General features: G+C 37.6%; 1 protein-coding gene across 3 annotated transcripts in view; it reads left to right on the top strand.

The window, feature by feature from the left end:
• Nucleotides 1-26942, top strand: part of LOC140364444 (A-type potassium channel modulatory protein DPP6-like) — a 392395-nt gene that overhangs the window by 117373 nt on the left and 248080 nt on the right. Inside the window, exon 1 of one of the 3 annotated variants that reach the window (XM_072450576.1) lies at nucleotides 13333-13476. The exons of the other annotated variants lie outside the window; for them this stretch is intronic. Coding sequence (XP_072306677.1) covers nucleotides 13426-13476 — 51 coding nt within the window. The 5' untranslated portion in view covers nucleotides 13333-13425. Of the gene's footprint in view, nucleotides 1-13332; nucleotides 13477-26942 lie in introns of those variants that run through there. 3 annotated transcript variants of the gene reach the window in all.

Below are 26942 nucleotides of genomic sequence, written 5' to 3'. Positions count from 1 at the left end.
AAAGTTGTGCGTGTTTTCCACATGATGTACCGAATTCCTCACAAGCGGAGCCAATATAGTTGTTTAATGCTTGGCCACATTGTAGGTGATGGAATCTGTGCTGCACACTATGGGTCTGAGTGGAACCTCCTTTTTTTTTTTTTTTTCTGAATAGGTTAGCTCGGTAGATACAAGGGGGGAGTTTCTGTTGAAACAAACAACTCTTTCTACTTCAGGAAGGTTCCTCCCAATGGGCGGGTCTTACCACAGAACAGTATTAATATCGGAGTTCTCGATCTAAATTCTTTTATTGACAATGACTCTTGGATGAGAGTCGAAACGTCTATTTTTTTCAAACTGAGTCCAGATGACTACAACTGAAGCTTTTTCTACTATGGAACACGCCTGGACGAATGAGGGATTACACCGACACATTAACAATAGTTTTACTTTTAGTAGTAGCCATAATATCAATTGTAGTAGTTATATAGTTATGTAGTAGATGTAATAAATGGTCTTTACTTTCAAAACTTGAATTATTTATCAGCTCAGCACTGATCATAAAACATGAATTTGCCTTCCAGTCCAGTAAGTTATTTGCCCTTGCACTTGTCTTTTCCACGTGAACTCCACAAAGGACAGAGAGAGTCATTTCAAGCGCTGAGTATTTATGAGCGCTGTAAAAGTCCTCCACCTGCACTACTCGCTCCTGTCTCTCCTCGTCGTGCATAACATTAACCGCGGCCCATGAAGGGGTCTTTCCCGGGCCCCTCTGTGACGGGGCCGCCTTGGATTAACGGCTTGTGTTTTGCTCTAAACACCCTTGAGTGAGAGGTCGGTGTCAATGGATTATTTTGACCTTTTATGCCAACTTTGAAGGCAATTAGTCAAACGCAGTGGCTAGCAGCTCTGTCTCCATGGATATGGACACGCTTTGTCTGGAATTTTAAACTTATCTGTTGTTACTGCGATTTATTGAATAATGAATCATATTTTAGAACTTTGCTTTTAAATATGACCGAAAAAGAGATCAAATGTCTTGTGTAATTCTCCAAACCAGGGTGTAAAGTGATATTTCTGCACTTTTTGGATATTTTTTAATTGGTTTGTTCACATTTTAATACATTTACAGACATTTTATTTTTACACATTCCTGATGCATTGTGAAAATATCCTCTAACTATAGTTATCGAGATGCAAAAAAGATGCAACAAATAAAGAAATAAAAGGATATTAATTTATATTCCACCTCTGATTGTTACGTTCTTTTTTTAAATGGAAATATTGTTGAATATTGAGCAATGGGACATATTCTGAAAGATTGAACAAAAATTGTCACCACATTTGACAAAGAAATACTTTAATTGAGTATGCGATTAGATGCTCCTGTTTTCAATCTTTCATCTTTCTAGGCTTTTTTAAAAATTGAGCATGATCTCTTCTCTTTAAATCTTAACACCTCAGCTTAGTTTATTTCATTAAATCGCTTTTGTTCCTTTTTGTTGTTGTCTCGCTGGTCTCTCTGGTTTTTCTGTTCTGTTTTATATATTTAAAAACTTGTTAATGTTAAAGGATATTTAATATTAATAAAACATGTGTTAATGCTTGTTAAGATTAAGATGATGTTTATTTAAAAGCATCTGTCGTTAATAATTCAAAAGAATATAACTTTAAGAAAATGATTAATGGCTAAATACATTTATTTTGCATTTTACTATTAATTAGCCATCGTAATGTGTTTTTTAAACTTTAGTAGATTCTCAACTCAACGTGGTTCTTCTCAACCATTAAATTAGACTTTTACTTTGACTGTACATCACTATTAGAGACAGTTGCTTGCTTTTTAATTTGTACAGGTCAATGAGCACCTTCTAGTTTCAAATGACAACTTTTATTTGTAACTTTGTCAAGCCTTGTCAATAGAAAGTATGTTTTCTTTTTGAAATAACCTCATGACATGTTTTTTCTGTTCCTGTATCGCATGGTAAGTGAAAGTTAAGTATAAATCAGAGGCGGGCCGATTAGTCAGCGTCTGCACAGTGCCTAGAATTATACTATTATGTGAACTTATTTGAAAAAGTTTGAAATGCCACTAGTCTGAAGTGCTTGTTCATATTATTAAATAACTTACAGCACTTCTGAGATGGTAGAGTTTGCAATTTACAGGTAGCTTTGTATTTCAATTTTTTTCTGGCACATTTGTTGCTTTATTTACCGCCCCAAAAAATCGTTCCGTTCCTATATTATGGGTGCATATACAAAATTAATGGGTTTTCATATGTTTGCATGTCTATCCAAGCTTTCCACTGTAAACCTAGGCTCTTTGATTGACATTCAAGTAAAAGCATGTGGTTTGGAGCAAAGTTCAGATTGTGGAGGTAGAAATTCGATTGGAATTGTTTAATTGCAATGATTAAAAGTATTGTTTATGTTCAGGAAGTCATAATTTAAAGTCATTGTACCGTATTTTTTGGAATATAAGTCCTACCAGCCAAAAAATGCATAATAGAGAAGGAAAAAAACATATATAAGTTGCACTGGAATATGAAATGCGGTTGCAAGTGTGAAAATAACAAATAATATCACATATAAGTCGCTCAGGAGTAGAAGTATATACGTATAAATATAAGTCGACCAAAACTATGAAAAAAGGTGCGACTTATAGTCCGGAAAATACGGTATGTGTTTTATTTGTATTATATAATTTTGCCTTCGCTTATCACAAATATCCCTGGCATCATGAGTGAATACTGCCTAAATTATAGCGTGTAAATGTAAAAAAAACAGCTTCAAATTGCTGTAAACATTGATAACACACAGATCTAGTTTGAGCTTGTTCCATTCCTATATTATGGGTGCATATACAAAATGAATGGCTTTTCATATGTTTGCATGTCTATCTAAGCTTTCCTCTGTAATCCTAGGCTTTTTTCATTGACATTCAAGTAAAAACATGTGGTTTGGACTTTTTTTTCAGTTTTTTGTGTTCAATTACAATGATTAAAAGTATCATCTATGTTCAGGGAGTCATAATTGAAAGTCATTTTATCTGTTTTATTTGTATTATATAATTTTGCCTTTGCTTTTTACAAATATCCCTGGCATTTTGAGTGAATACTGCCTCAATTATAGCGCGTTAATGTAAAAAACTAGCTTCAAATTGCTGTAAACATTGATAACACACATATCTAGTTTGAGCTTGAGCTGTAGAGACATCCTCCATGATTAATCAGTGTCCCTCATATTCTGAAGGCACATTTTTGACAGCATGACATATGGACCATGCCTCTCGTTGATATTGTGTGATATTATACAGCATTTAGGGTGCTACGCCTCCAGTTAGCTGCCAGTCGCCGTCCGCCATGTTTTAAAAATGAGAAATTTCCTCAAGCGCTCCCCACATCCTCTGGAGTGTACTTAGACGTTCTGCTCTCCTCTGTAGTAAATGGGATGAGCCACCGCTGGGACCAGACACTTGGATCTGAGTCAAAACGTTAGCGCTAACACTGCGTTTTGGACTCAGCCAATCTTTTTGCCGTCCTCCCGCTGGGCCGTTTCATACTCAAATCTGGGTTCTAGTTTTGATACTTATAGGAATCCATCATGAGAACGCAAGGCAAAAGCTCTCATAGTCATCAAACGTTTATGACGAACAAAAATGTAAGTATAGTGCAAAAGTAACATAACAAAATAATAGAACATAAAACATTGACAGCGTATATATAAAATGCTGCAGCTCGAGTGCTAACCAAAAGTAAAAGATCTGAACACATGACTCCAGTTCCATTCTGCCATCGCAGTCGTCACAGTCCTGCTTCTCGTCCTTGAGTATGTGAAAGACGTGTAATAATAACAAACTAAACTTGGTGAATCGGCCTTTTTATGCTGCGCTTAAATGGAGTAGATTTCCAATTGCACTACAGTCACATTCAAAATGTTTAATCAAGATTTATACTTATTTTTGCATATTAAACTTGTGTTTACATGAAATGCATATGGCTGAATTGTACACTTGTGTTATGAATATGCTTGGTTTTAGTTTGCTGTATTTATCTATTTTTAATATTAAGGCACATTGAGTTGGGTGTAAATGAACATGCCTTTCTTGCCGATCAATACATATTTTCTTTTTTACTTTGACTGCAAATGAGACTACAATTACTAACTACGAATACTTTTTGTACTACTGCTGTCATTACACCCCTTTCTTCTGTTACTACCTCGTCTAATACTTATATACTATATTTTACTACATTACATTTAATTGGTATTACAACTGTTAATAGTATTTCATTCACTTTGAACTGGTCACACGTTACACATTACAACAGCAACTACAATGAAACATTCACTTATACTCTTCATTTATTATCTAAAATCCTGTCTAATTTCCCCCAAAAATAAAAGTACATGTTCACTCTGCTATCCCTGCGTTTGGACTTTGCTCTGTGATGGTCTTATTAATAACAATTAGAGTAAAAAATCCCCACTTCAGTCGCTTGGACACAGGTTTATTGTGAGCAATGGGAGCGTTTGGCTGTGGCGCGTACGGGTGTTCAGACCATTACTTATCACAGCAGCACAGAGCCATATGCTGAATGTCATCTTATTAAGAGTTCTTGTAATATAAATGTAATACAGAGCCAGATTGAGTCAGGGAAACGGAGAATGGAAATCCACTTCTTCAAAGTCTGACTGTGAGTAATGTAATGAGAGATAAACACAAATGTTTAATGGTTGTTTCTTAAAGCATCACCTAATTTACCATGAATAATTACAGTTTTTTACAGGACAAATTGACCAACATTTTGTATTATGTATTTTATGGACTGCTTTAATAGTGCAAAGCTAAACTGGTCGGTCATGTATACGCCTTATGTTTATGCAAATACTTGTTGAATGAGACGTGAGGCTGTGTGTGAGTGTATTTGGGTCAGAATGTGGACTCTTCACTTTGTTGTGTTGTTTATACTGTATTATTTATTCCTGTCAATCAGGGACTGCAGATGGAAATGAGCTATTTACCAGTAGCTACAATCTGGTGTGGAACATCTTTGTTTTTCACGAGCTTAATGTCTCATGCACATTGTCCCTTCAAATAAAGACTAAACTAAACAAAACTAAACCTCTGGTATTTCAAAATCGTACTTTGGAAATTATCTTAAAACTTGGATTGTAGTGTCTGTACCTTATGGACACATTTCAGAGTGATGTAAAACTAGGATTGTTGTACAGCAATTAACAATTCAAAACAAAATATTCTTAAGAATGTTGCAAAATATAAAAAATGGTATCTAAAGAGGTAGTTGAAGCCAAGGATAGGAGCCACAAGCATGTACCTGAATGGAGTCTACATTGTTGGCCTTGGAATCAAACTGGAGCTCTAAACTCTTGGGACGTATTTACGCAAAATGTACCTTTTGAGCTTAAAACCACATTATATTGTTGTCCCCTCATCCCCAAAAAATATCACCACACTCAAGTGCATGGCTCCATTAGCATAGCAGTCACGTTGCCTATGGTGTTATGTTTTTTTTTTGATTGTTCATTTCCAGGGCTGAGAGCAGAGGACGCTTCAATGCCTGAATATCTCATTGTAAACAAGACATTAATTTAAGATGGAAAATGGAAAATAATAAACACAAGGTGACCAAACCTATGTTTAAAATGTAATTGAAGCCACAAGAAAGCATAATACGGATTTGTTCAAGGAGGAATGCCTTTTTTATCATATTGAAATAGATTTTAATCTTTACATCAATGCTGTACAATGAGTAAATTGCACACTTCCAAGGGTGAGCCTAAATTACAACTTTCACAAGGCCTCCTATTAGAATATTCTACTAGAATACTGATAACACTTACACAAAAACATAGGATGGTTCCAGTTAAATTGTATTTTTAGAGATGTTTAGTACCAGTACTAGACCACATCCAGCTCTACCCGGGCTCGTCCTGCTAGACAATATGTTGGAATTGGCTTCCGTGCCTTTGAAACTGGAGGGACTTTTTAATTTTGTCTGCTCCCTCCTTTCGGTGAAATGGGCAAATGGAAAAGCCAGTGCTCAATAATGGAATAAATGGCTTTACGGGGCTAAAGCTGGAAAAGGCTGGCAGTGGTTAATGGCAGAAGCACCAATTGAACCTGGGACAGTGGGACACTTACGTGTTGATATACAAAAATACACAAGGAATCTTACTTACAATTTCAGTATAGGGTGGAATAATAGTTGCGCATTGGTCTTAAAGCACCTTTGCTACACTTTTATGCAGCTGCCCTTGGTCACCTGGGACTCATTCACAAATCCCATTATACACAGGTGGTTGTATACGGCGCTAGAATCGTACCCCCAATACTCTGAGCCACTGCCAACCATAATATCATGTATAACAGAGCACTTGATGGCGGTGAAAGCAATTACTTTATAGTTGATTTTATTAAAATGCTTTTTCAGTATGAGAATATTGTACGAAGACTCCATAGGGGACAAGATAGCAGTGACATTAACTACATGTGATGTGCAGTCATGGTTTCACGCTGAGGTGACACATTTGTAATAACGTCTGAAGGTCCCCAGACACCTATTCTGTATATTTATGTCAAGTAGAAGACCATATAATAATACCATGCACCCTTTTCCCCCATACGGTATATTATGAGTATGCGACGATTAGTGGTAGACACAGCTTCCGGTGCGCGATATTGACAAAACTGAACTTCTCTCTATATGTATGTATTTTTGCATGATTTCATTAACAGTTTTCGGATGATATTTTAACCTGTTGGTTTCCATGGAGATGTCTGAATGTTCCATTGGCTAATCAAACCATATATTTCACGGTTGGCTTAAACAGATCTGATGCACAACTCGTCTCCATGGTGATAGATATGTTTAACGTTCCAACAAAAAAGTTATGCAGTCCGCCTTTAAATTTGGATTGGATTGGATTGGATTCAACTTTATTGTCATTGCACAGAGTACAGGTACTAAGACAACGAAATGTAGTTAGCATCAACCAGAAGTGCAAAACAGCAGTTAAAAGTGCAGAGTATGTAAAGTGAATCAGTGAATAAATACAGAATGTACAGTAGGGGGAAGTATGGGGTATGAGCAGTTGTCCACAATCACTGTGTGTGTGTGTGGCAGTCTACAGTCTCTGTATGTGCATGTCTGTGTGTGTGTGTGTGTGTGGGGGGGGGACATTGAGGTAGAGAGTTCAGCAGGATGACCGCTGCAGGGAGGAAGCTTTTCCTGAACCTACTGGTCCGGGAACGGAGCACCCTGTAGCGCCTCCCGGAGGGGAGGAGGGCAAACAGTTGGTGGCTGGGGTGAGAGCTGTCTCTGACGATGCTGCGCGCCCTCCGCAGACACCTCCTGCTCTGGACAGTCTCAATGGAGGGGAGTGAGGAACCTGTGATGCGTTGGGCGGTTTTCACCACCCTCTGGAGTGACTTCCGGTCCGCAGCAGAGCAGCTGCCATACCATACTGAGACACAGTTGGTAAGGATGCTCTCGATGGTGCAGCGGTAAAAGTTCACCAAGATCAGAGGAGACAGGTGGGCCTTCTTCAACCTCCTCAGGAAGAAGAGACGCTGGTGTGCCTTCTTGACCAGGGTTGAGGTGTTGAGAGACCAAGAGAGATCCTCGGAGATGTGGACACCCAGGAACTTGAAGCTGGTGACACGCTCGACCTCCGTCCCGTCGATAAGGATGGGGGTGTGTGTGCCACTCTTCTTCCTGAAGTCCACGATGAGCTCTTTGGTCTTCTTGGTATTGAGAGCCAGGTTGTTGGCGGCAAATTTGCAATGAAATCCCCAGCTCAATCACGTTTCTTTATCCCACAGCTTAAAACATATATCGAGTGCATCCAGAATGCCATAAACTATTAGAATCGATATTGTCTTGCTTTGACAATTGTTTATTATTATTATTATTATTATTATTATTATTATTATTATTGTTTAATTATTGACCCCATTCAGACCCGTGCAGCGCCTCCGCCTCTGCGGCATCAGCTCATCCCGGCACTGTTTAGTCATTTTAATTTCATCCACAAACACGCAATCCAGCAAGGAAATCAATCGCCCAAGTTCATTTGGTTAATTTGCCTTTCATTTATTGGAATAGAAGTAATCACATGGTCTGCTGCCTTTTTAAAGCACGACATATACGGTGAGCTGTTTGAATTCAAGTGGCCCTGATTGTGAGTAATTGGGTTTTTCTAACTATACTGCAAACGGGGAACATCTGACGTCAATGTGAAAAATGGTTTGTCTGCAGTGAGCCAGCAACAGAGATGGACCAGATGGACCTGCTGTGGCTTTACTACTGTGGTTTATCACATGTCTGCAGCTCAATGAATACTACTTTTTGAGCATAGATTCCCATTATAGCAATACTAAAGCACCTATTCTTTGTCTCAATTGAAAATACATTTAGTACAAGCTTTTTTGTTTCAGATGCTGCATTCACAAGTGTCAAAATTGCACTTGACGCTCCAAGTTGGATGCCTCTCCATCTTGAAAGACGCCCCGGACGTGTAATCTCTGATCGGTTGCCGCGACGTATCGGCTGCCAAAAGTTCAACTGTGGCGTTCAGTTGGCGCGTCCATGGCGTCTGATGCTTCAATGCTCAAAACGCGCCACGTCAAACACTCAAACCGCAAGATTCGCGCAGCCAACCACACCCGGGACAAACGCTGGACGCCCTGGACGTGAGACTCACACCATAGTTCCCTTCATTCTGGCTTAAATGCTATTTTGTTAAAGAAGCATCTAAAAAAACTGCTTAAAAACAAAGGCATGTATCTAAATGAAAGTCGAATGAGGTGTTTTGGCTTTGGAGAAAACAAAGACAAAGTGAAATGCATTGCTTTGTGATGTAGACAATAAGAGGAACATTACCACCGATACAGAAGCAGCACCGAAGGGAAACAAAGAGTTACTAAGCAATAGCAAACAAATATGAGTCAGAATTAGATATAGTCACTTTGCATTAGACATTGAATTGATCGTGTCACTTTTCAAATAGAATATCATTCAGATACATTTTACAAACCATTTGAGCTTGAGGATATCTTTGTATTGACTTCATATTGATTGAGTTTGTTTCCTAGCCACAATGTTATAAAGAACACAGGCACAATCCTCCAGCTAAAGCGCTCCTGATCAAGCCTGGCTCAAGAAAGCCTCAAAGCATGTGTTGAATGAGGATAAATGTCCCCACAGAAATCAGTAAAGTGTCCCTTAACTTAATCTTAACACAAGGTTTATCTTCATTACAAATCTCTAGGTCGAATGCTAGGTCATCCCAATATATAGTTTTAGTAATAGTTTGAAACCGAAAAGTGAAAATGCTCTTCTTGTTGTGTAAAACAGATTTGAAACTCAATTCTGATACTAAAGAATTGGCTTGATCATTTTCAGCACCACAAAAAAGCTCTTCTAAACAATTGACTATCGTAATATTTGACACTTACTCAGACTTTCCTTGTTACATACGGTCTTATTCTGATAATACTTCTTTGTGTCGATTCTAGTATTATCGTAAAGTAAATGTTTTCCTGATCGTAATCTGGACAAAGTTGCTACTAATCCTCAATTTCCTGTTTCCTGACACAAAATGGCCGAAGAACGACCAAGAAGAAGGACACTCACATTTAAGTATGAATACAATCTCCATTCATAAAGAAAAATGGCTTTCCTTCCAGTGTTTTTATTGGTTTGTCTGGCCGTTAGGATGGTAATAATGACCAGCACTTTCTCACAGATAAAAGTCCAGATCACTTTGAAAGCTCGGACATTTTCTGGCTAACTCCGAAACTCATAAAACGCTTGGGCAGGTGCTAGTTTTCACTGACAAGAATCGTCTCAATCGCCTTTTAAATGAAAGCCTGTCGTCGTTAGAAAAGGCTAACCCGGTTCAGCAGTTTTGATGTCTCCTCTCCTTTGTACTTTCACTTAAGATCAGTCCCCTTTCTGTGCGAGTCCGGGCGGTTTGGATTTAAGAAGGAAAAAAAAAGGAAAAAATAAATCTGGCGTATGAGTTTTGGCAATCCTTTTAGCCCGCCTGCTAGCACGGCGGCTCTAAGTGCGCGCTCCATCACCACAACAAAAGAAGGTGAATTATTTCTGTCAACTCCACTGCGTTCTTCATCGATAGCTGGACGGGCTGTACTTTTTTCAACCCAAATAAAGTCGTCCTTGAAAGTTTGTGAGGACAATATTGATCTAAAGAATTACAAGTTATGTTTCAAAAAAAAAGCAAGAGTTCAAAGCCACATTTTTTAGAGTTGAAAAGATATTCAATACATTCTGTAAAAAAAAACAAAAAAAAAAAACGTAGTAGATGTGTTGTTTTGTAGTAGCAGCAGTAGTAGTGATGCTATAGTTGTAGTAGTCGTAGTTGTTGTAGTACTAGTTTTTGTAGTGGTAGTAGTATTCGTAGTTCTAGTCGTGATTGTAGTCGTCAAAGTCGTAGTTGTCGTCGTAGTTGTATTTGTAGTTGTAGTAGGGGAAGTAGTTGAAGTAGTCGTCGTAGTTGTTGCAGTACTAGTTTTTGTAGTGGTAGTAGTATTCTTAGTTATAGTCGTGATTGTAGACGTAGTTGTAGCAGGGCAAGTAGTTGAAGTAGTCATCGTAGTTGTTGTAGTACTATTTTTTGTAGCGGTAGTTGTATTTGTAGTTATAGTCGTATTTGTAGTCTTCAAAGTCGTAGTTGTCGTCGTAGTTGTTGTCGTAGTTGTAGTAGGGGAAGTAGTTGAAGTAGTCATCGTAGTTGTTATAGTACTAGTTTTTGTAGTGGTAGTAGTATTCGTAGTCGTGATTGTAGTCGTCAAAGTCATAGTTGTTGTCGTAGTTGTATTCGTAGTTGTAGTGGGGGAAGTAGTTGTTGTAGTACTCGTTTTTGTAGGGGTAGTTGTATTCGTAGTTCTAGTCGTATTTGTATTTGTATTAGTTGAAGTAGTTGTAGTAGTCGTTATTGTTGGTGTAGTAATTGTATTTACCAAATGTGTGTACCCAGTAAGTTGTTTTAAAAACATTATCTGTTGGTTGTAGCCTTACTCTCTTGTTGCAACGTTTATTTTGAAAATATGCCACTGCCGTAATCCCCGAACACATTAAATATGACATTTAAGTCATTTCTCTGCTCAATTTTTCAATGTAGTCTGGACATGCGCAGATTGAATTTTGACGCTGATATAATTGGGGAATCACAGACTACTGAGTTATTGTAGTAGTAGTAGTAGTAGTAGTAGTAGTAGTAGTAGTAGTAGTAGTAGTAGTAGTAGTAGTAGTAGTAGTAGTAGTAGTAGTAGTAGTAGTAGTAGTAGTAGTAGTAGTAGTAGTAGTAGTAGTAATAGTAATTTGTAGCACCCTAAAACTAGCTCTAATTGAACTACATGAGACAATATTTGGATATGGTGTGTGTGCACAGCTTTAAATGTAATATATAGTCGTGATAATACTTTAATGAGGCTCTTGTCCGTATGCTCTTTTCCTCAGAGTTTGGCTCTTTGGCTCGGTTGCCCAAAAACGCGACATAAATTCGGCCAAGGAGTTACGGTGCTTGGACCAATCTGGCGGTGGAGCAGGGGTAATTTACGAGGTGGATACGTGGCGCGAATAACTCTGGACACTTTATTATGACCAGAACACAGGCTGATTAAAGTGATGTTCAGATCCGTGTTCGGAAGCAGACATTTTCTCATTCGGTCAAAGGAACAAAAATAAAACTCACTGCTGGCGACATCCATCAACTGAATTTGAATGTTACTGATAAAGTCATCTACGTTGTGACTTGTCCTTATGTTGCCCTTTTTGTCATCTGGTTGCTTGTTTTTAATTATTATTTTTCTAGTATTTAATAGTTTATTCAATTTGGGTTCACAAAGGATGAAGATAATGTTAGTCAAATCCATAATTTAACATGTCAGTGTAATTTAAATTGACTTACTTACTTTAACTATTTGTTTAAAACCTTCTACTTTAAGCAGCATCGCCTCTCCACAGATATGACATGTACTGTAGTAACATCTACTTGTCTCTGTGAAAGTTAAGTTAAATGCATTTCTATGGAACATTTTTTAATTCATTTTTGGTATTTTTTTAATCGCAGATATAAAACACAAAACACGGAACAAAACCAGAGAGTGACATTTGAAATAAAAACACAAATAGAAATCGACTAGACAATAACAACACACACTCATGGCACAATCAACACAATCAAATCTAAATAAAACGTCAATTTGGTCCAAAGTGGGTCAAATTTTTCCAATTCCAAATTAAGTCATGTTTTCCATTTGTCTGACGTCCGTTACCAAGTTGATCGTCGGTGAGGTTTGTGTCATCCATTTATTTGTTATGGCCAAAAGCACATTCCAAACGTATCCATGCATCGTGTCCATGGCAGTAGTTTTGAGGCTTAAGTACACTATGGAACATGCTTACATATTCTCCAACCCTCTGCGTCTATTTCTTTGTAGGCAGCAACGGCAACGGTTTTGGTGTTTCTGAAGTTTGTTCTGGACACGCCGAGCTGATATAAACAAATGTGTGAATCTGTTAAGCGAATGAGTTGTTCGCGTTCCCTCGAGACGCGTTGGAGTGAATTTCTCGCCGCAGAGGCAATCCACATCGACTTTGCTTCACAGCCCGCCGACTCTCGCGCGCACACACAACACAAACACGCGGAGCTTATGCCACCGTTTGGTCTGAGAACGCTTTGATGGAGACGTACAAAGACCCGTCTCTGGCCACGACGACTGGCAGATGCCTTTCTCCCAAGATTACTCCTAAAGCCACCCCTTTTAGTTCAGGTGCTGATCCCACCAACATAGGAAACTGAAGCTTGTTGCAAAGAAGAGCTCAGCGTTGGGAAAGCGGGGGAGAGAGGTAATGAATGCACGAAGGGAGAGGAAGCAGCGGCAAGTGTGAGTTCGAGACTTATCTGCGAGGTATAGACAGATTAGACCTATGGAGAAGTCGATGAAGAAGATCGAGCGAAAATGAAAGTCAGGCAAAAGGTGGTTGGTTGGTGTAAGTGAGAGCAGAGAGAGAGAGAGAGAGTGGGGGATAGAGAGAGAGAGACGAGACGGATCATGCCTGTGCAGAAGTGGAGGGGAGCGCGCACATTTCTGTACAGCCCCGTCTTTTGTGAATGGATCGGAGCACATCCCGCCAGATCCGCGCCGCCATGTGATTGATTGGCTCGAGTCAGCTGACGAGCGGGACCGCGGAGGGGAAGACGTAAAAGAGAAAGAAAGAAAGAAAGAAAGAAAGAAGGAAAGAGGGAGGTGTCGAAGAAGCGGGGAGGTGGAAGTATAGAGGTTAACACTAAATCCAAGCACTTTAGCGGGAGGACACTCGCTCGACCACTTATCCGGGAGACTTTTGAAATCTTTTTTGGGGGAGAGAGAAGAGCGCAGACTTTACATCCAACATGTCCATGCTGATCGCCACCCAGCACATCGATACCACCACGTCCAAAGTGGTAAGAGACTTCGCCAGTAATGTAGTCTGCATACTGATAAAGATTTTTTTTGGCTGCCGCTTCGCAATTTGCCCATCTCCGGTTGATTTAATAGGTGAACGCACTGCCAAAATGGTACTTCACTTTCAATTGAAATTTGCTCTTTCTCCTGAAACACTCCCTTTATTGGACAGGCTTTAGTCGTTCTGATGAATTGCACATCGATTTATCAATTTGTCTGGTTGTCAAAATCTAGTATTCTGCTGTCTTTTGCTGAATAATTGTTGATCATTGCAGTTGGTTTTGGATATTTAGAGTTAAATTGTTTTAGAGCTAGATTTGATCTGGTTTAGACCTAGTTTTGATCTGTTTTTTTTTCCCTTTTTGCTTTAGAGTGCGTTCACACATCTAAATTAGGACTAAACCCGAAACTAAAAGGCTTGAACAAAACCAAACCAAGTCCACATCAGGACCAAAATGGGCTCAACTTAGGACCAAATAGCAAAGTGTGAATGTACCTCAAGTCCTTGTTTTAGCCTCGTCCTTGTTTATTACTTAATCCCAATATAGTAGAGATTTAAGTACATTTCTATTCAAAGTCGAGGAGTCATCCACTTGGCCAGCATTGCTTGTCGACAGGTGGTCTGGTCTTTTTAGATTATTGCCGACTGCACCTTTCACATAACTATTTAGCAGTTTTTCAATGTAGTCTATTAAAGGCAGAGGTTCAAGCTCATACCTTTTCCCTTCTATCGCTCACCGCAATCTATTTGTTCATTATTTTCCCCGTGTGCATTTCCACCGCGGTTTGATCCCCTGCATGTCGTTGCCCCGTTTTGTCACATCAGCGTTTTCGGGGTAATAGTGACTTTTTTAGTGCTTTGGCTTGCGGCTCGGTTTGACGATGAAATGTGCCACTGCGACGCACTTGTCAAGAAGCTCAGACAAGTGGGGCTGATATGGGCGTCAGGATGAGTTATCCGTGTTTGAAATGCACATATTAGTTTGACTTTGGTTCATGCAAAATACAGTGTTCTGGTGTAAATAAAGACAATCACGGATGGGGCGAGACACGCGATCGGTCCAAGGTCGATGAGGCAAGATTTTGACACAATTTCAACAGATCAATTGTATATAATGTATTTTTTGTGTGAATATTTTTGTATAAACTGCAGGGATTTTTGTGTTTAGTGTGATACCTCCTATATTGGTTGAAATTACGAGTAAAAAAATAAAGACACTGCTTAAGTGTGTCATCTATCAGACCTCCTAAATAACTGCATTCATAACGAGCTTTTTTGCACTAAATGGCTTCCCTGTTGTGAGATAAGTGCAGTAATGTGTGAAAGATGCTTGTAATGTAGTGTTTTAATGCTTGTAAACTCTGCGTGGACCAGCATTAAGATGGCAGATTTCCTTTTGCCTGTTGAAGAACAATGACATGGTCAATTAAACTAAGCCTGATTAATTTAAGTGATCAACTTAGAGGTATAATTATTTGCTGTAGGGAGGGGATAACCTAAAGAAAACTGCCATCTAACACGGCAAAATGGTGCACAACTTCCATCTTGTTTTGAATGTCGTCTTGGATAAACCTTAAAGCGAATGATGCTGCTGTTGTCGACATCACAGACAAACCGACCCCAACAGGGGTCAAGGAAATACGAAAAAATACGTTTTATGACTTGTCACGGTTGCAATAATGGCAGTGCCGGAGTGAGTTACGTGACATGTAATATTGGACAGCCAAGGGAACAAAATAATCGCAGTGTTGATGCAGTAAAATAATACACATCGTCAGAAATGTTTAGATTTTTTTTTTAAATAAACTATTATATCATTTGGTAAAAAATCAACTCTCTTTTGGTTGCAGATTAAGAGATAGTTTGTGTCAATTTAATGTTGCAAAATGTGTAAAATATGGGATATAGAGATTCAGTATTAAAAAAATACATTTATTTTTTGGGGATTTGTTTGGTTTTTCAAAGACTATCCAACTTTTCCTACATATATATGTGCCTGTTGTATGTTTCAATATGACCCAAAGGATTATATAGCTATAAAGATTCAGTTTTTTTCCTGTATGGCAATTTATCTTGAAAGACTGTCCAACTTTCAGGGGAAATTGTGCTGTTTGTTAAAATAACTTGTGTGTCTTGAAGTTCAATTTGCCCTTTTAATAAATTTAGCATTTAATGTAGACTTTCTAACTAAACTTTTCTAGCAATGTCAGACACCACTTTAATATATGGGGGTTTCCAATGCAAATAAATGTGTGAATAAAGCAGAACATTGCCAGTGCATGTGCTGAGTGTGGCCTTTTACATTCGTTTTCCTACAGGGGAGCGTATTTTAAACAAGGCTTTTCATTCGCTCTGTATAATCCAGTATAATGTTACCTCTCAAGCTGACAGGTCACACCCACTTGTCCCTATACTCCCCTATGTAACTTATCAGCTTTTCATCAGCTCATCCAGTGGTGCTTCCAGCTCTTATACGCCTTTAAGCCCTTCTAGCATCCCTTTAAAACGCTAGTCTTTTTAGATGTTGCTGATTTAAAACAGGGCTCTTTCTATTTAACCTCCCCAGGCAGACATAACAGTTACAATGTCTCATTTACACAGCTAATGTGGCTAATTCTGATGGCTGTCTTGCATTAAAATGGTTTCCACCTCATGAACTATTATCCCTGATGGAGAACGTCCTGAAAGTAGCAGCCAGGCGTCAAGAACAAAAGAAGCACGACTGGGACTCCCTAAGTCACTATAGTATATATTTTTACTGTATGTAAGGCTAAATAAATATAAGGTACCCAACTAAATCTTGTTTTTTTTTCTTACATAGATTATAGTTTTATGTAAAATCAGTACTTTATGACAGAATTATAAAACATTTCATATAACGCTAATTCATTGCTATAGTGTTTATAATGAAATTTGCTGCAAAAATGCTAATTTAAAAATGGAACTGGAAAAAAAAAAATCATTACCACTTTATGATGAACTTAATTTCCCTCAATAAAGCATGAACAAAGACTTAATTCATAATGAACATATCGTTTATTAAGCATGATTAAGGCTTAGTAACTACGGAACTAACGTAGAGTATTACTTAAACACATACAAAGCCTGAATTCTTCTTGATAAACTGTTTGTTCATTATCAGTTAAGTCTTTATTCAAGCTTTATTAAGGCAGGAACTAGTGTAGTTATTATAAAGTGTTGGTAAAAAATCTTCCACTTCTAAATAAAGGTGTAAACTGACTCGGGCTGGGCATAAAAATGTATTGTGTAACTTCATTACTTCGACAATCTGCTATTTCTGTCTTTGCAATGACAGATGGACTTAACCAACTGCAATCAAGTGTGAACTTTCTGACAAAGCAGGGGACTTTGCGAAACTTCTACAAGGCAGTGAAGTTTATAAATGAATTGTGATCAAATCAAAATCAGGGTCTGGCTCCAAGAAAATAGTTTGGCATAATATCATAAAAGTGACATTTCTGCTCTTTTGTGGGTGGATATGCCAAACTTTCCTGCCAGCCCCCCTATGTACTAAAACATGTCATGAAATATATAAGTAAGATAAGATAAGATAAGCATTTATTTGTCCCACAATGGGGAAATTCCAGTGTTGCAACACAAAGTAGGTACAGAAGTAAATAATAAAAAACAGATAACAGTCTTATCAAAAAAACTCTTGAAAAAGTAAAAGGTTTATGTTGCAAACAAATGTGAAATTACATGTTTTAGTATATTTTTGTTAGAACATTTGGGACTTTTCAGAGCAGTTAAATTTCACACAAAAGTCTGAAATTCCCTTATTTGACACAAACTCATTCATAAAACTAGTCAAAACCATGTTGTTGGTCAGCGTTACAAGCTCTCGTCTCCATTTGTTACTGCAATCCACTGGTCAAAGATGAATAAAGACGTGAATAAGTGAATTTTGAACTTTATAGATATTTGGTGTCATACCCACAACTTTCTGACCAAAGTGTCCATGAGGTGTTCAAACTGAGACATATACAAATATTTATGTATTTGAATGGTTGAAAATACACATCTATTGTTTCTATATCGATCCCTACCATCGTTTTTTTTTTTTTTTTTTTTTCAGTATTGCAAAGACTGTGTTCTTTTATCCTATAGATATATTCTTTAAAAAATGCTGGATATATTTAAGAGAAGCCTAGATTTGATATTGATTCTTTCTGAGTTGACGGATGATTGACTACAACATGCTGCCTGGGATATGAATAAGCTATTTTCTCTCTGGGCATTTATCTCCGGAGCGGGTTTACCATGGCATTTAAGTCATATTTCACCCCGAATAAATCAATATTTCCTTAAAGTTTTCTATTTTGGAGTAATTCTCACAACCTTTCCCAAGCAGAATACCTAACTTTAAAAAAAGCTGAGCAGAGAAATGACAAATGTAGCATTGAATGTATTGATTTCGGGGGCTTTTGCTAATTGAAATCCTGGCGAACGCTGCATAGGTCAGATCATTTGGACCAGGGTCAAATTGTGACTGAAATCTGCTATGCACACACAAATTGAAATGCCATCCGCTAAAGGTTGCGGCTTGTCACTGTAATAACAATACGTTTTCTCACAATCTGCGTTGGCCTTTAGGTGGCAAAATTCCCTGCGCGGACGATCTATCGGAGTTGGTTTATTTATTATCTCCCCTCCGCTGTTGTTCATTCATTTTATCACCAGCCTTGACTTGTGAAGTCTCTCCAATATAATTTGAGGACAGCCGGAGGTACAAATCAACTTCATTCTTCCGTGCAACAAGAAAAATGTCCTGAATAAATCAAAGAACCCTCAGAAGATGCCATCATTGTTTTGTTTATGGCATGTTGGATAAGGATAAGGATAAGTCCATCTCCAACTTTGAGTCTTTCTATCAGCTTTAATATGTTCATTAAAATAGGTCAAATTAGTGTTTTTAAAGGGGCTGTACCAGAGTTTGTTCGATTAATAAAAGTGGTTTTGTTCCAATACTGATATTACAGATATTAAAATGCAACTCTTGTTGTTCGTGTTGTTAATTGCTGTTTGCAGTGGTCTAATGGCTAAATTAAAGTTGTATAATGCGCTAATAAACTCATCATGGTAAACAACATGAAAAGTAAATACGGCAAGAACTGCAATATGCTCATTTTATGTCATAGTTTAAAAGATATAGACCGACCATTTACTTTATAACTGCTGACAATGTTGGATTTTACGATGATTCATAATAGTTGTTTGCTTTCTTTCACAAGTCTAATGGATAATCGTTCCTCTCTAGCTTTATGAAGCGATCAAACTTTATGAATGAAAAACAGCCAGATAAAACAAAGTACTTGAGTATAGATTGGCCTCACATTACTCATAGTTGCTGTTTTTCTCACAATTACTACATGTTTTTACGGTTATATTCTGACCTGAATTATCGTCATTATTAATTAACCAAGTATTAACAAGTTTAACAAGTCTCTCAAAATGCTGCACTGTATTTGTTATACATTTATTCGATACTCAGTGGTGCTAAGATACATATATAGTCACAGCTGCCCTGGGATTGAATGAAAAAGCGAGACTGCCAATCTGCACCATCAGCCTCTTCAACCACCAACGATCATTCTTAAGATACTGACACAATTTCAGGCTAAATGCAGTAGTGAAGTGACTCTACGATGTATTCTTTCATATTAATTAGCCTTTTTTGGACGTTAATAGTCATTCTGCCCACACACGTTCATCTTAAGACTGTAGTGAGTGAATATTTATCAGTCTTAAGCAGACGTTTTTCTTTTTATAGCTCTGATTCCGTCGCCTCTTTCTCTTTCTGGTCCTCGCCGCCGCCGCTGCTGCTGCTGCTGCTGCTGCTGCTGCGTTTTTTTTGTTATTGCTGAGCCGCCAGAATGACAAATCAGCCCTGAGCGAAGTCACTGTTTCTACTGGCTCCAGAATCTCCACCATACGTGAAATTAGTCTGCCGCCTCTGCCGTCTCACAAACTGAATTCAACAACACTTGGTGTGGATAACTTTTTGCGTAACTTTTTTTTTTTTTTTTCCCGCTTCCAACTTCTGGCATTGATAACTTGCAGGATTCTTCAACAGTAAAATGAGTGGGTTTAAGGAAGCGAGGAGAAAAAGGAGACTTTTTTGAAAGAAAGGATTGTATTTGCCAAGGCACTAGTCCTGTTTATTTGTGCACAGACTTAATGAACAAAAAGGCTTAATAACGACTTAATTATCACCATAACCCTAACTTTTTACCCTTTAAATAACACATTCTTAAGCCAGAATTTTTCTTAATAAACTGTCTCTGTTCATACTCTATTAGGGCAAATGAAGGTGTAGTTGAAAACATACCTGGAATTCTGTTTAGCTTAATTCACGCTTGTTTCATTAATCCTGTTTACGAGGTTCCCATCCTCTGAGCCTCCCAAAAACACATTTACAAAATTAATTTAGCTGAATTTTGATGTCATATGTAAAGATCCGGAGGTGTCCACGTGCTGTTTTCATGTCATCAGACTCGTTCTGAGCATTTCTGACGTGAAATCATGTTTATTGCCACTGTGTGCATATAATAGCATGCCGGAGCAAGCTAGCTTTACTTTATTTCCCCATGGTAATTACCTCTGTAGATGTCATGATGAGGGGATCACGTGACGGATAGAAAGTCATGTGTGGTTTTCAACACATGGATTATCTTATCCATTTGTTTTCAGTTCTGAAACAGGCGCCGGTTTAAAGGTTAATAACAATGTAAAAAATGGCATAATAAACATAATAAACTGTTATAGTTTTGCACCGCTGTCCAGATCGTGTTCCTGAAATGCTTTGTATGTTCTCCCAGTAACAGCGTGTTGCACAGCTCACATCTGCAGTCTCTCCACCCTCCATACATCCTGCTTATGCTGTCAGTGTGAATTTCCCGCAGACTTTATCTCATCCATTTCAAATAGGATTGGGACTCAATTTGCCACGCTTCGTGTCACATTGCCGGACAATTTTCCCGTTGATCTCGGCGCATCATAAAAATACTAAATGAACAGCTTGTCCAAAAGTTGTTGCTACCTTATGCTATGTCTGTCACTGGGCCGCGTTCCCGTTTTAATGTGCAGATTTGCTGTCAGGGAGCAGAAAGATGGAAACGTCTCTCACAAATGTGTGTTGTTGCCGAGGAGCGGGTGGTTAAATGACAGGCCCTATTAATTTGTCCGTTTAATTTTGAGTCCAGGCGCGTCAGGCACCGGCTCCTTCAATCTGGACCTGTCATTCGGAGCGCGGCAGAGACCACAAACACTCAAGAAAAACATGAGGCCGTTTAATCACAAAGTCAAACTTGGCCCCTGAGCAAACAGCAATCCTTCTCTAATGTCACAACATATGTCAGTTTTTAGAGTTATGTTTACAGTGAGAAGGAATGAATGTTACAATTTTCACAAATGGGCCCATAAATACATATATTTAAAGCAGATTTTGATAATTTCCCACAACATAAATGATCTGACGTCAATTATTACAACTTATTAACTGCACTACTCCACATAAGAATATTATAACAAGGAAAAATAGTATCTATTGCAATGATTTTTAGATATTCTCAGCCCTGTTTCACTACAAAATAGATAAATGTGTCTATTGTTTTTGGTCTCCTTGTGTATTTGCCAAACAAGCTCTGCGTTTGTAGAATATAATTGCAGTTTAAGTCTCTTTATTCTCTGTAATTTAATACTGTTCTGTATTTTATCCCATGTTATTGTTGTCAACATTTTCTTGTCTATTGTTGTGCTCTTGCAGATTTCTGTACATGTTTCACCCATAAACTGCTTTTATATTGACTCCTAATCGTTTATATTTTTCAACTATAATATCATAATTGTATTGTATGTAATGTAAAGTTATGTTTTGTATTTTGCTGGCATTTTACACGTTGCCCGTGACTACAGTTGAAAACTAGCTCAACAACAGCTAATACTGGCACATTTACAGAAATGTCGATTAATGTGCACCGTCCCAGTTCAAATAAACTAATACAAAATTAAATAAATAAATGAATAAAAATATAAAAAAAATAAAAATATAAAACTAGCAAACAACAGGAGAATGCCATGCTATATTTTATTATTTTTTATTTGAGTTTACGTATAATATTTTAACTTCTACAGTGCAAATGCGTGTCACGGCTCATATTAGTCGGGAGGTTAGACTTTGTGTTGACAGCAGCTCTATAACTCACAATTTATCTACTTTGCAAAGTGTAATGTATTGAATAAGCATTCATTTACACAATGTTACCTTTATGCTTGCATGCTTATGTTCATTAACTCGCATATACTGGCAATTTGTCATAATCATCCCCGCTTTCAACAGTTGCTATGGGTATATGGTGTCATTGAGGAATAACTCTCCGCATTGGTTTGTCCACCACTTAAGTATTATATGGATTATGTGTTATATATTGTTATTATATTATTCAGCTGGACCACAAAATGACGGGTACAAGAGGAGTTCAGATATTTAGTTTAGATAAAACCACATGTCTAATGTTTATCCTAAGCAAAGATGGTAATTAAATCCCAATAGAAATCTACTGTGAAAGGAAACTACTAAAGACTAGAGTATTATATATTAAATATATTATATCTGAGAATACAGTTTAATCACACTGTGCTGAAGAAATAACCACTATTTTATCATTGCAGGTGTTCATCTGTAAAACATTTTCTTGACTTTTATAACAAGAAATAAAAATATATGTAGCATATGTATAAAACAATCCAATTTGACATTATTTGTATATAATATTGTATAAACAAGACCACAAGACAAACAAATGAATATAATAAAATCACTCAGAGCAATTAAAGCAATTCATTTGATAAATACATTAAATACATTAGATGAATACATTAAAAAAAACTGTACAAAACATAAATTAGATAAAATTATAAAGAACTAAATGACACTAAAGACGAGTTGGCCACTGTCCAGGGTGTACCCCGCCTAAGGCCCGAAGTCACTGGGATAGGCTCCAGTCACCCGCGACCCCGAAAGGGAACAAGCGGTAGAAAATGGATGGATATAAAGAACTAAATTGAAATAAATAAAGTAATCCCTCGATTCACAGCATGGAACGGGCAACATTTTGGAGTGCAACAAAAAAGCAAAATCACATGTCAGATCTGTGGAGATTTGCGATCCCACTCTCTTCTCTCTTCTTTAAATCTCTCGGAGCCTATTATACATGTTTTTAGAGGTAGAGGAGACCTACGCAGACACGGGGAGAGCATGCAAACACAGATGACTTGTCTCCTGTATCTTCGTACAACAAGGGAGTCAAATATCTCACTGGTCTTAAAGTTTGACAAAGTTTTGGCAGAGTTCCAGCCGAGCAGATGAGGTGTTATGGGCAGACTGGTGCTCGGTGTGAAGCGGAGACTGAAGCGTTGTGACAGTCGGCCTGCCACAGCCGCTCGTCACTCACGCTTTCCATTCATGAATTCTTGGCCTGAACCTTTGCTCCCGCTGTGAACGGCAGGATCTTCTCTTCGCTTTTGACAAGGTCCTATTTTTCCTATCGCTGCACTTATTTCTTATGCGGAAACTTCTCCCTCAGTATTTGTAGTTGTCTTTGGGCTGGATTAATTACTGTAGCGCCATATGCCGGAGTGTAATCAGTAAATCGGCACCGTGACTTCAGCAGATGGAAAGATTCGCATTCGTATTTTTTGAGTGACTAAAAAAGCCGTTTGCTCAAATTACTTTTTGCATGTTCTTAATTGTTAATTTATAAAAAAAAAAAAAAAAAGCCAAATCTTCAGATAAAGCAAGTTAGTTTAGATGGGACTGTTTTAAATGAGACTTTGATTGAAATCCATCTTCATCATTTTGGATCTTTTTGTTTGTGTAAATCAAATAGACCTTGGATTTAAGCCAGATGCCCTTTCTTTAATCAAACCCAGTCTATTTGTCCTGGAATTAAAAGGATAAACAAATTATGTAAAGTTGATGTTGCCACTTTTTAATCTAACGTATAATTGATTTGCATAATCGCTTCACATTTGAATTGCAAATGTGATTGTATAGATCAAACTGCCAAGTGTGTTTAATATGTGAAAAACGTATGATGTATTTTGAGTCATTGTATGGAGATTAGTTTGTGTGATGGCATCAACATTTACTGACTTTCTAAATAGATTTAAAAGTGTGTTAACAAATACAATAAACACTTGTGGAATGGAGGCAAAAACGAAGTCGAACATGATGTGATTTTAGTGATAGATTGACATAGGTTGTGTATTCATTCAATGCACGCTTGAAATGTGAATGTAACCGTACATTTTGTGTACATGCTAACTCTATTTTTATCTTATTGTAAATTTAAATTACCGTATTTTCCGAACTATAAATAGCACTAGCCAAAAAAATGCATAATAGAGAAGGAAAAAACATATATAAGTCGCACTGGAGCATGAAATGTAGTTACAAGTGTTAAAATAATAAATAATATCACATATAAGTCGCTCTGGATAGTAAGTATATAAGTATGAATATAAGTATAAGTCGCACCCCGGCCAAAACTATGAAAAAAGGTGCGACATTTAGTCCGGAAAATACGGTATTGTTCTTTAATGCATGCCTTATTTAATTTGATATTTCTTGCTTTTACTATTGTTCATTGTTATATGTTGCACTGAATCACCAAAGAAAGTTCCCCGCCTAGGAATTTTGTTCACTGACAAGGGCAAAATCTTAAATTTTATGTTAATTGTTTTTCATTGTATCCACAAAGTTTGCTCTACCATAAAATTTGCTACTCTTTGTTATGATAAAGACATCTGTTTGGAGGCTAGGAAATTGTATTTTTCAGTCTTTATTTGAAATAGAGGTGAAAAAATAATCCAATTAAGTTTAAAAAGAAGGAAAAAAGGCTCTATTCTCTATATTTTGAAGCTGTCATTTGACTATTCACTTTAAAAAGGCAAAAAACAATGCAATAATGACACTTAAATGTGCATGTGCTGATTAGGATGAATGGACCTTTTGTCGGCAGCCTTGATTTCAACCACCGAATGGGAATGAGCAGAATGAAGATGAATAAGAACGGGGGATTAAATGATCTTCTATTGGTCCCATTGAGATCCCGGAGCACATGAATGATACATGCAGCGTTTGCACCAGTAATGAAGACCATTTAAATCCATCATTACAGTCCACTGTTAAATATTACTGATGCATGGATTCTGCCATGGGGTGTAATTGACCACTTTCCTCCATCGTTCATTACGTCGGGGCACCGCGTTGCAAACTACTACATAATATACTCACGGCGATTCTGTGTAAATCACATCATAAAGTATTTGCCTCATTAAATAGACAGTACTTTGATGGACAAATATGTGTAGTGTTCAATGACGTAGTTGTAGTTATAGTAGAAGTCATAATATAGTTGTTGATGTGTCAATATAGTTGTTGAAGTAGTAAAAATAGTAGTAGTTGTAGTACTAGCAGTAATAGTCGATGTACTAGTAGTTGCTGAAGTCCTTTCAGTTTAGTAGTGATAGAGGTAGTAGTAGTAGCAGCAGCACGTGTAGCACTTAGAGCAGTTGTTGAAGTATTATTAGTAGTTTAAATTGTAGCAGTGCTAGTTTAAGTACTTTTAGTAGTAGTAGTAGTAGTAGTAATAGCAGCATAGTAGCAGTTTGTAAGTAGTACTAGAAGTAGTAGTTGAAACGATGCAATATGATACTAGATAATGCACATCATACATTCAAAAACTCAAAAATGGTTTCACATCTGACCTCTGAGTTCTTGTGTGAAAAGTACTCAGTTTGTTTCTCCCTTCAGTGCTAAAGGTCAAGAGTTCCATGGCTTGTACCTTGCAGTAGTTGTTGAAGTACTTTTAGTAATAATATTAGCATCAGAATGAGTTAAAGTATACAATTTATTGCAGTACTTTTACTATTACCGGTATTAGCAATAAAAGCAGCAGCAGCAGCTAAGCATCAGTAGTCGTAGTAGTAGTTGCAGGACCGATAGCAGTAGTTTTGATTGTACCAGGTGTAAGTATTTTCCAATTTTACGCCTTTGTTTTTGTGCGGTACAGAAATAGATTTGGCGGCTGCAGGGACCGGAGCAGATTCGGTTCAGGGAGGAGAGCGTTTTTGATAAGTACAGCTCTGCCACTGCACCATGAAATGAGAAACTATCCATCTTACAAACACGGCCCAGCACTGACAGCCACGGATGGGAGGAAAAGCCTGGGGAACACTTACAAACGCGTTTTATATAACCAAAGACCAAATGCATTTATTTAGCCTGCAGTATATTTGCATAATAGTACCATCCGCGGCCACTAGATGTCAGGATTGCGTCGCTTCTGGGCCTCATTGCAGCGTGTGGTATCGCTGTAACCTTAAATGACTTGTGCAGTCTTTGTTAGACCACAATAGAGGGCATTAGACAGACATAATCCCTTGTAACTGGCTGCAGAGGGTCCCGGGGGTGGGGGACAGGAAATTCACATTCACACTCGAGTACATAAAGAGCCGTGTGAGTCAAACGAGATGTCTCCAGTGGTTTTAATCCGCGGCTCCATTCCGTGATCAAGAAACATGACAAAATATATTCTGGCAAAGGGGCTCAATGGTTTGTGTTGTACTGTGGTGGTCTATTACACGTTTGCACATTGGGCTTTGGGCTTAAGGCTCAAGAGCGGCAAGAGCGTTATACAAATCACTGCAATTATTTACAAGGAAATACAGTGTTATTAGAGGTGTGTAGAGCGAGCTAAGATACATTTACTTTCTTCTTCTCTGAGAATGTTCTGACTGTATATTTGGTTGGTTACTCATCCCACTGTGAGTAAATAGTAAGTCACAAAAGCTTTATGTAAACAATATCATTTATTTGAATATTTGTGTTTCTTGTCCTGTCCCGATATATATATACTTACTCATTTTTGTAGTATGTTGTGTAGTTTTTGTAGTAAATTACAAGATGTTTCTATTTATAAACCAGATGTTATATCGAGACAGTTACTCTTAATATTACTCTCATTTGAGTAGTAGTTTCCATAATATATTTTTTTACTCTTGAGTAATTTCCAGGACCACTACTCTGTACTTCTGTTGAGTAATATTGTTTTGAAGCAACTTAAGTACAGTTTTTGTCTGCTCCTCCCATCTGAGGGAAGTGAGAGAAGTTTAGTTCGATATGTGTGGATTTCACATTTCTTTATTCCATTATTTACATTATTTTAACATTGCTGCCCTCTGTTTGGTCTTTAAAATAAAAAAAAAAATGTTTATATTTTTTTACCTTAGCTCCAGAACAGGTAATGTAGGAGTATAAGTGTTTTTAGAAGTAGTATTTGCATTATTAGTGGTAGTACTAGTCGTAGATATGTGGAAGAATAGAAACAAGGTAGCTGAAAGTCATTTGAACTATAACCTACACTTTTCACTCAGAACCTT

The sequence above is a fragment of the Eucyclogobius newberryi genome, unplaced genomic scaffold, assembly GCF_026437365.1.
Source record: "Eucyclogobius newberryi isolate DKJ021-1_F unplaced genomic scaffold, fEucNew1.0.hap1 SCAF_18, whole genome shotgun sequence".
NCBI classification, from domain to species: domain Eukaryota; kingdom Metazoa; phylum Chordata; class Actinopteri; order Gobiiformes; family Gobiidae; genus Eucyclogobius; species Eucyclogobius newberryi.
Note: the sequence above shows the minus strand (reverse complement) of the source record. Positions and strands in the feature narration are given on the sequence as shown.